The sequence below is a fragment of the Anopheles coustani genome, chromosome 3, assembly GCF_943734705.1.
Source record: "Anopheles coustani chromosome 3, idAnoCousDA_361_x.2, whole genome shotgun sequence".
Classification (NCBI taxonomy): Eukaryota; Metazoa; Arthropoda; class Insecta; order Diptera; family Culicidae; genus Anopheles; species Anopheles coustani.
Window position 1 is genome coordinate 34382208 of NC_071288.1, and position 10007 is coordinate 34392214.

Below are 10007 nucleotides of genomic sequence, written 5' to 3' on the forward strand. Positions count from 1 at the left end.
AATTCGGAATTTCTAGTTCCTGGACCGATTTGAGCCACAGACCCCTCAAATTAAAGCTCTTTTTAATACAACCTACTATGCACGACGAAGGTTTTTCCATGTTTCTAAGTATTTACAAAAAAATAATAATAACTGAGAGATGTAGAAACCTTTGAAAGCAAAAAGAAAGTTGACAGCGAGCTGTCATTCTCGAAGCAACGTCAGATATATTTGGGACGAAGAAGAAAGCAAACAATAAGAAGCAAATTTGTCAAGATCGAGTCGCAAATCGAAAATTTTAAAAGTGTCGTAAAGTTCTAGATACATTGTTACTTTGGAAAAGCGTCCTTCCAAACAATACTTTTTGTAAAATCTACTTATCGTCGCGAAGTCGCGTTTCGGCTATTGCGTGAGAAACGTTTTGTGTAGAGTGCAATCGGAAAGTTGTAAACATTCGGGCAGGATGCGTATAACGCGATATTCGCGTTCAAGCGGCAGAGGGGAGTTTCATCAGCGTATGTTTGGATACCCCTACCAGCGTGGGCGACGCGGTGGCCACAGTTTCCCACAGTTCCGAGAATATCCAAACCCAAGTCAACCCCCCGCTTACAATGCCAATTCTTACTATGGACACGAACGACGAAGCCGCGCCGTTTCGCCGGACGACAGATTGTTATTGACGCAGCGCGAAGATATGCTGCCGTTGTCGGTGGATCGGGAGTCACGGGAACGATACCGCCGAGAACGATCCCGATCCCAGCGGTCGTTCAGCCGAGACCGCAGTTTATCATCCGTACTGAGCGAAATAAGCTCCGGAAGCAGTTGTTTTGGTACGGTTCGAGCGAGTGAAGCTTACGGTAGCCCTGTTTACGAAGATCTGACGGACGATGATATCCACTCAATGGAACAGGAGCTCTCGGATGGGTCGTCGATGGACCTTTCGATTGCCCCTCCGCCGGTGCTGAAGCATAAGAAGCGTAAGAAAGACAAACGAAAAAAAGAAAAGGCCAAGGAACGGGAACGTAAGCGGGCGAAAAGGGAACGGCGCCGTCAGAAGGAGATCCTCGAGGAACGCATCTGTCCACCGGACCGTGAAGTGGCACAGTCGAAAGAAATATTTGCCTCCGGACAGAACATTCTGGTCAGCGTTAGTTTTATCGATAATGACAATGGCAAGGAGCGCAGCGACAGGCACAAAAAAAGCAAACGGAAGAAGACAAAGCGTGAGAAGCACCGGGAGAAGCTTACCGTCGTCACCAAAGAGGAACTTTCGCTCGAAGAAACAAAACGAAGTCCCCGAAAGGGTACTACGAGCCCGAGTCATGACCATGATACGGCGACCGCGGATCAAAAGTGCGATATTCGCAAGCCAACACCAACGCAACAGGATCAGGAGCAGGGACCGAATGCGGCCCAACAACAGCCTCAGCCATCAACCCATCAATCCCCTCAAAGCCAACCGCATCCCAAGAAAAAGAAGCTTGATCCTGGGGTCAAACCTGTGATGGTGATTGATCTTGAGCGATCGCCTTCCGGACAGGTAATATCCAGCCCGAAGGAGGTGATCGTTCTGAGCGATGAGGAAGGTAAAAAGGCGCAGCGTGCTGGCAAGGAGGAGCCACAGGCTACCGAGACAGATTTGAACAATCGTGGGCCGAACACTCCACCTGAGCCGGCGCCCAAGTCACCCGACTCTTACGATCCGTTCGAGCCCACAAAATCGTCCCCCAGCACGGGAATTTCGAGGCATGATATAGGCAGCATATCGTCACTCAGCTTATCAAAGGAGGCCAAAAATGAATTTCTCCACCACCCTCACGGTCACCATCATCACCATCATGGCCACCACCATCACCATCACGGTCACGGCGTACCACTTGGTCCATCTGATCATGCCAGTGAATCCGCCGGCTTTGCGAACGATGACAGCATCCTCGATCTGCACCCGGAGTCTCCGTTCGACAAGCTGGACGTCCTCGCCAGTCCATCGAGGATGACAACACACCCAACGTTGCAATATTACCGCCACCACCACCAGTCGCCGATGAAAGCGATCATCAAATCGATGCCTAAAAAACTGCTCCAGTCTAGCGCCACCCGTGAATCGCGGTCACATTCCGGGGCAGCTAAAAATAACACCGGCACGTTGGGAGGAGGAGGTACGACCAGTGGTGGAGCGACGGCAAGCGGTGGCGCTCCGTTCGAGGACGAACTGAACGATGGGGACATTTCGCCCTACTCACCACGATCGAGCGATTGCGACGAGCAAATGTTTGAACCACCGAACCCGGAACGGAACGGCGAAACGCAAACGATTGCGCTGACGGTGGACAACGTGCGGAAGGTGTTCGGCAATGATCCGAAAACGTTGTATGGTGATCTCCGGAAAAGCTTCCAGCATCGATCGGTTATAGCGGTGGATGAAATGTATAAACGTAAGTTTTGAAAAAAAGAAAAGAACTTCGTCAGATCGTCGCCTTGCAATAATGTGTTGTGCAATTTCCTCTTTTCATTTTTCAGCTCATAAAATGACACTTGAAATGCTCGATGAAATACCGGACTCCGCGGTTGACCTGCAGGTTAAGGAGAAGGTAAATATAATCAATTGGTCGCCATGGTAACTCTTACAAGCCATTAAATGCACCATATTCTTCTGCAGCTGGTGCAAAAACTTCAACGACAAGAAAGGATAGTTGAAGAGGTCAAGCATTGCCTGAAACCACACTTTAACAAAAAACGTATCGACAAGGATGAGTACAAGGAAATTATGAGGAAATCAATTCCCAAGGTACGCAAACTCGAACGATGAAAAGTTCTGCATATCTCTCTAGGACAAACGATTCTAATAATCTATTGCATTGTGGTTGGCCTAAAACATGTTTTTTTTTTCCTCTCTTACATTCTCAAACAGATCTGTCACAGCCGTTCGGGTGAAATAAATCCGGTTAAAATAGAGGCCCTCATAACGGCGTACGTTAAGAAAGCCATCGCAAAACGGAAACTGATGGCCGGCGAGGGTTCCGCGTCAGGCACTCCGATGGCGAACGCGCTGATGGGCTACGGGCTGCCATCAACGGCGGGTGTCGCGCCGGTAATGCTAGCGAACCGTTGATCGAGTGCGAATCGTCGCGTGCGTTCGATGGAATCCGTGTGAAGGAGCAGGTACAAAGAAAACCTCTTACGCGCCGTTCCTCCAAACGCCATGCTGGAAGGGCATTTCAGTTCAGTCACTTCGCGGTGGCTTGGAAAAGGTACGGATGGCGTGCATTATGTTTACGAGTCCCTATCAAATGAATTGTGCTATCCCACGAGATCCCGCGACCGATCCTCCTACTCCTATCTCTTTAATGCAGAAAGTGAACTTGCACGTGAATAGGTAAACAACCGTAACACGAAACAAAAATATCTTCCGGATGCCGGTTCTGTGTGTGAACGTGCATATGATCCAGTGGATCTTTTGGACCTCGCGCGCGTGTGTCTTTTCTTCGTATTAAGGTGTTCGGCCAGAGGGAGAGAACGAAAAAGCAAACAGCAGTATCAGTGCACGTTCGTTCCTACGCACTGCAATCAATAATTACATATATGAGCTGGTATTTAAGCGGAAAGTTTTGAAACGAAAAGTTCGAATCGAATTATCAGAGGCCATCGTTCGTCAGAGTGTTTTCCAAATGTGCAAAAGTGTACCGATCGCACTGCAAAGGCTTCGGAAAAGGTTGAGTGAGTGTGTAAGTAAGGGGTGAAAGTGCCAGCAGAGGCCCACAAACGTAACCGAGTTATGTGGGTTATGTTGCAGAAGGAAACGAGTACGTGAAATAAGGATATCTAAGAAGCAAAGTTTAAGGAGGGTAAATGAGACTGGGAAGATATAAAATGTAGTATTTCCTCTTACTATTATCCCATATTATCTCCAAGAAATGTGAATGGTTCGGTTGCTCTCATTGTCGTCCAGTGGAATTATGTTGAATTGAAAAATCTCCTAGTGTGGTTCTTCAACATGATCCATTCATTTACAGTGCGTTGTGGTCGAAGTTGACCACACGGAAAAATTTACAAGGAACGTGCAGGTTGGTAGCAGTACATCTTAAAAAAAAGTTTCTGAACCATCTGACATCTTCTCAGCCAGTAAATGTTTCTGGTGTAAAAAGTTTATTTAGGAATACGATTTATTTAGGACCCCATGTACAATTTTTCATACACTGAAACCGCGTTCACTGAGAGCGGCCAACAATCGTAAATCGTTCGTTCGTCATCCATACAGAGAATGGAGGCTACCAATTTGAAGAAGAGATGGAAAGCAAATTTTCATAAACAAATATGAGATAGAACTCAATGAACTTCTTCGTGGCAGGATAATCATAAAACTGTGGGTATGTAAAAAAGCTGGATGACACATACATATACACACCATCTGATATCGGTTATTGCGAACACGAGAAAATAAAATGTAAATAGCTATGAATTGGTTAAAAAAAAAAGCTACTCTCTGTTCTCTTCCTTATTCCGTATAGTTTCTTGCGCATGCAGTCTGATGTTTCTTCTAAACTGATTCGACCAAAGGAATACCCCACAATTATCCAAATTAGTAGTTTTCTTAATATTGTTTTCTCATGGAATTTTTAAATACTTATGGTTCATTAGACGATTTAACTTTTTTTTTCAAAACTCAACTTTACAAACTTTTTTCTTATGTATAACATAATTTTTAAATTCTCTTAATACTCTTCATGGTTTGCCAAACTTTTTGGACTGCAAACTGCATTCATTGTTTCGAGCTGATGGACAAAGTAATTAGTGAATCCCAACTTAACGCCATATATGGATGTCCATTTCTCAACTAAGTTTATTCCTCGGTAATGTTTTTTTTTTCTATTTCTATTATTCTATTAATTCTATAATGCTATAGGAGGGCAGTGCCCTTAATGCCATACCATTTGGCCTCATTTGAAATGAGCAAAGGAGCTTAAGTTTTTTCTATCCAAATTCATCCGGCACATGATATTGATCTTCATCATGCCTTAACTAGAACAACCAAGCTGATAGCTGGATTGAATTTCCCCTTATACTATGTTTAAAGTCCGGTATTTATCATGGCCTTCTGAAACCTTGCTCATCCTGTCCTATCTGGTACTAGAAAAGATTACTTTAGAAATTTTTCAAGTGTGCTTTCCTGAAATGCTGAAAGACCGCGGTGAATATTTTGTAAATGACATTTGATACTGGAATCTTCATGTTTTGGCAAGTTCGTATTGGATAATAAACAGCTTACAAAATCGGATCTATCTGTTTCATCCTTTTTTTTTATGTGGCACGACATCCCCTAGTGGGACAAGGCCTCTCTCCGAAGAGAGTTTGTGTGACCGAAAGACGGTATATTATAGATCCGGTGGTCAGCCGTTCGTAATACCGGGGGGTGCCATACTCGAGATTCGATCCCACACATGTGGCGTGGTGTTTCCTCGCGCTACCGCTGCGGCATGGGTACCCCCCATGGTTTCATCCTACATGCAACAAATAACTAAAAATGACTATTATTTTTAATATCGCGGGCATAAACTCGACACTTACTTGATCAGATAAATTCGGTGACATTTCAAAATATTCCACACTTTTGTTCACACAAATCTAACTTTTATGAAACTCCGTTTTATTGAAACACACGAAAACCACCTTCGTTTGAGGATCACTTTATCGATTCAGTTCGTTTGATACGACTCGTGAATGTGCTCGTAACCGAGCCGCATGAGATACTGAAACGATTTGTTATCGGTGAGCTCGCCTAGCTCTGGCGCTTCCAGGAAGTATTCCAGCGGCGGAAGAAAATTCTCCAGCCGTCCCCCGTCAGAGATGAAGCACAGATCGATCAGCTTGAAGAACAGCATATTCTGCATGCTATCGAGTGGGGAGTTTTTGTTGTAATCTTCCCACGAGTCGCGCTGGATGGCAGCGCACCAGATCCGCTGGCGCACCTCGTCCGGATTAGCGAAGTATGGCAAAAGAGCCAGTGCGTGGTGGAACTCTTTTTCGCTTGATATACCGGACACATCGGCAATGAAGAGCTATGTGAAAGGAGGAAAAAGTATTTTCATGAGGACATTTGATGGATAAAGAATCGTTTTTTGGTAAAGTTCTGCTTACATTGACCATTTCGTCCGGTGTGAGAACCTTCACGTCCTTCGAGTCGTAACCGAAGTGTTCCAGCAGTTCGGATGGAATATTTTCCTGGATCTCGATCAGTTCCAGCTCGGAGTTGAGCTCGTTTAGTAGCGGCCCGTGCATCTCCCCGTCGGACGCCAGCAGGCAAAGCTTTGCGAGGCAAAGTATCACCCGTTTGCGGGCCAACAGTTCCAATTCACGCTGTGCCAACGCACCGAGCACTTTGGCCGCCTGCAACAGCTCCCCGTTGAACACGAGTTGAATCCAGGCCATGGACGGGTGATCGACCAGGAAGCGGCCCAGCTCGGACGGATTGTTCTTGAAGCGCTGCAGTATGTTCCCTTGTTTGCTCTGGCGCATGTGCCAGCTGATGGCAAACTGTGCGAAATCATGCTCCCGGTAGCGCTCAATGTACTCGTCCAGACGCTCCTGGTTGTTGGTTTTGTCGCAGATTTCCACCAGCGCCTGGAAGTCCAGATATTTTTCGGCCAGCTTTGCCGCCATCTCGTACTGCTCTGCTTCCACTGTAAGATGAAAAACATAAGCCAGGCATCCATGCGTTAAACTATTTACTATTACTTACAAAATGGGTAGATTAGGTCACTTCTTTGTGCTTTGTACTGCTGCAGCAAGACGTCGTATTTATCCGGATCGTGGATGTGCTCCAGGTACGTCTTGCGTCCATCCAGAACGTAGTCGACCAGTTCGGTCATATGCGTGAAGTGTTTGGCGCGGAACTCAGGTTCGGCCGTTCCTTTAATTCCTTCCCGCAGCGTGGTGCTGACCATGTGCGACAGGACATCCCTCAAACCACGTTTCCCCGAAGCTGCCGTCCACGGGACGTACTCGTACCGATTGCTCAGCCCCTCTCGCACCGTGAACATTTCAACCTTTGTTTCACGGAACTTAAGTACCTCCTGCAGCACGGTCAGTATGATCGTGTTCACTTCGACCAGGGCCGTCTGGACCTGAATGGGACTGCGTTCCTCCTTTACGTACCGGTCGACCAGTTCGGCGAGTACATGGAAAAGCTCCTCCACTCGGCTGGTCTGTGCGTAGAAAAGGTCCTGCGGGATGAGATTGGGAAACGGAACCGAGCGGTTCGATTGGCGCAGCACCAGACTGATCGCTTCGTCGAGTAGTCGCGCGTGGCCACTGTGCAGGCAACGTAGCCCAATGGCGGCCACTATCTTCTCCCCGATGTCCGAGAGACACTGCGCCGTAGTGTGGATCTCTCCCGTATTTGTTGTGGTGCCACTGACCGCACCCAAACGGTCCCAGAGGCCTCGACTGTGCAGGAACTCGATGAACAGTGTGTACGCAACGTTTTTCTCTCGCAGCTGCTGGACGATTTGCATCGAGGTAGACGATCCGAGGGCGTGCCGGTCGGTCACTTCCCAGCGTGGATCAGCCGCCGGTGTGTCGTCGGCCAGATCGATCGCTATCTTAAGCACTGTACGATCGAGCACCCCGTCGACTTGGTCGCGTTGCGAGGTCGTCTCCAACAGCGATTGGATGAGTTCATCCGCCATTGTTGTGTTTCGCTTGACGTGATAGATGAAGGCGGCCTTCAGCAAATGCACCGGATCGTCCGGCTCGGTTGCGAACGATTCGGTCAGCTCGTCCGGATCCAGCTCGTACAGCACCAGATTGCCCGCATTGATTGCGGACGGTGCGAAGATTGACTGCTTCATCGAAGCCATGGTCGGGTCGGCAGCGCCGGAAACGTTCGAATTGAACACGTCCGACGAGAACGACGAGTTGAACATCTCGCTCGGATCAAAGTCCGACGGTGTGACGATGACGACCCCGTTTAGGCGGGTGAAAAACAGTGGCAAGTTTTGGAAGCAATTGCCCATCAGGATTGCATTTTCGTGCTTGCTGAATTCAATCTTCTCCACGCTGCTTTCGGTGGATGCCACCGGTCCGCTGCTTAATGCCACCGGTAAAATGAACCGCTCGTTGTACACATAGGCGAAGCTTCGATTGGCAATGAACCGGAAATCCATATCGTCCGTCACGCGCTCCGGATTGTAAAGTCCCTGGTAGCGCAGCATGGTGGTTTCGGTCAGCGTGAACGTATTATTCGAGTCGAACACGAACGTCATCAGGGCGTACTGGACCTGGGGCGATCGCTGGTGGTTAGCGGCCGCTGAGAGCACGATCACGCCACGGTCGGTCGGTTGCATGTCGAGGGGCCACTGCTCGATTTCCGATACGTCCCGTGTGCTCCATAGTTTTTGGTGAAAGAAATCGCGCATTTTTTTCACGATTTCAACATCTTCGCTGAGGAATCGCTCAGTTTTGCTGTTCGGTTGTAGCGCCCAGCGTTGAATCCAGCGGTCGGCCAACACTGTGACGTGCCACTCATTGGCGGACATCTTCTCACAGGTAATTTTCACCAACTTCTACCGATAGAGAAAGTTTATTTTGACCATCAGCCAACAGTGTAATATATTTATTCATACGAACGAACTTACATTTTCCCGCTCCTGGTTGTTGTGCATGCCGATGATAATCGAAGCGAACCGTTTGCCAATACTGCCCAAGAAACCCGACGGTGGCTTCATGAGCCGCGCCTGGATGCTCGTGTGCCCCTGATGCAAGTCCACACTCAATCTTACCAAACTGCACGTGGTTGTGGCCAGGATGAACTCACACCCGCCGAGTGGAACTAGCTGCTGAAACTCCTGACCCTCCAGGATGTTGCTTTCGTCGATTGACGAACCGTCGTGCAGGATCGACTGCCAGTAGCGCACGTCACCCGCCGGCGAAACGGCCATACAGGACGCCCCGGCCGTCGTTTGACCCTCGCAAACGAACACCGACACTAGCGTCGCCTTGTGCCCGATGTCGCAGTGCGGCAGCATAAGCTCCCAAATTTGTGACCCAACTTTGCGAGCGATTTTCGAAACGGATTCCTTAGCAAACCCCCCGCCGCCGCCACCGCTGGTGGATTTTTGAATAGGATTCTCACAGTACTGCCAAACGAACAGCCGGCGTCCCTGTACCAACCAGGCCCATCCATTTTGGCTATAGTTTACCGACACGGGAATGTTTCGATCGCTGTACGACAGCATATTTGTCACTTGTACCGGCAGCACCAGTCCGTACGTTTCGAGAACGTTGTACTCGGATTTGGCCACCACATCCTGTTTGGAAACGTTCAACCGAGACGAAAGGCTGTAGCGACTGGAAGCAAATCAAGTGCATACGCATTAGATACGGCTAACGGGGATGTACGGTACCTTTTTACATTACCCAGAGCCCTGCCGGGTGAAGTTGGTCGTGTTGTTTGAGCGGCCTCCGCCACCGGGACCGGCAAAGAAAGAACCGGCCAATGATTGTCGCGAGCGCGAGACATTAGTATTCTTCGCCGGTCGCATACCGACGGAAAACGATCGGTCCATTTGGCAGTGATTTCAAGATTGTTCGGGCACACTAATAAGCACAGAAATGTAACAAAATACACAGGATTTTCTAACTAGCTTTTGCTTTTTAGCGCGTAGCGTGTGTAATTGTTTATAAACGTCACTTTTTCCGTCGGTTGAGTGAGACGAATGTCAAAATGACGTTTAAAATGGAAGGCTGCGTACGTGAACATTTGAATTAAAGTACGCTGCCGAAGTAACCGAAAAAATGCATGCCACATGGCTTTATAAAAGCCATGTTAATTTGGACGATTATGTATGTTTATAAATTCAATTCCATAACATTATGCAACGTATATGACCAAGCTTTACGTAACATTTCCGGTTTCGTTAAATGTAAACTTTTCCCTGTGCTCAATAATTTATGAAACCTTGCAAGTTCTTTCCATCTTCCCATTCGAATAAAAAAAAGTTGGACGAAAGAATAGAAATGTAATGATAGGC

General features: G+C 47.8%; 2 protein-coding genes across 2 annotated transcripts; one reads left to right on the plus strand and one right to left on the minus strand.

The window, feature by feature from the left end:
* The first annotated feature begins 245 nt into the window (after positions 1 to 245).
* LOC131259235 (uncharacterized) lies at positions 246 to 4485 on the plus strand. Its single transcript, XM_058260675.1, has 4 exons — positions 246 to 2414; positions 2500 to 2570; positions 2639 to 2767; positions 2891 to 4485. Exons 1-4 carry the CDS (start codon positions 443 to 445, stop codon positions 3089 to 3091), a joined length of 2373 nt encoding a protein of 790 aa, XP_058116658.1. The 5' UTR covers positions 246 to 442; the 3' UTR covers positions 3092 to 4485.
* Positions 4486 to 4757: 272 nt separating this feature from the next.
* Positions 4758 to 9559, minus strand: LOC131259233 (nuclear pore complex protein Nup133). Its single transcript, XM_058260673.1, has 5 exons — positions 9394 to 9559; positions 8613 to 9324; positions 6716 to 8540; positions 6115 to 6656; positions 4758 to 6035 (listed from the first exon to the last, which is right to left on the minus strand). Exons 1-5 carry the CDS (start codon positions 9540 to 9542, stop codon positions 5673 to 5675), a joined length of 3591 nt encoding a protein of 1196 aa, XP_058116656.1. The 5' UTR covers positions 9543 to 9559; the 3' UTR covers positions 4758 to 5672.
* Positions 9560 to 10007: the final 448 nt, after the last annotated feature.

Excerpts from the sequence above, each read along its gene's own strand:
- LOC131259235 (XM_058260675.1), top strand. The coding sequence starts at position 443 with ATGCGTATAACGCGATATTCGCGTTCAAGCGGCAGAGGGGAGTTTCAT. Across the intron at positions 2,415-2,499 it reads GGTGGATGAAATGTATAAAC|CTCATAAAATGACACTTGAA; the intron begins GTAAGTTTTGAA and ends TTCATTTTTCAG. Across the intron at positions 2,768-2,890 it reads TGAGGAAATCAATTCCCAAG|ATCTGTCACAGCCGTTCGGG; the intron begins GTACGCAAACTC and ends ATTCTCAAACAG.
- LOC131259233 (XM_058260673.1), bottom strand. The coding sequence starts at position 9,542 with ATGGACCGATCGTTTTCCGTCGGTATGCGACCGGCGAAGAATACTAAT. Across the intron at positions 9,325-9,393 it reads TTCACCCGGCAGGGCTCTGG|TCGCTACAGCCTTTCGTCTC; the intron begins GTAATGTAAAAA and ends ATTTGCTTCCAG. Across the intron at positions 8,541-8,612 it reads ACAACCAGGAGCGGGAAAAT|AAGTTGGTGAAAATTACCTG; the intron begins GTAAGTTCGTTC and ends CTCTATCGGTAG.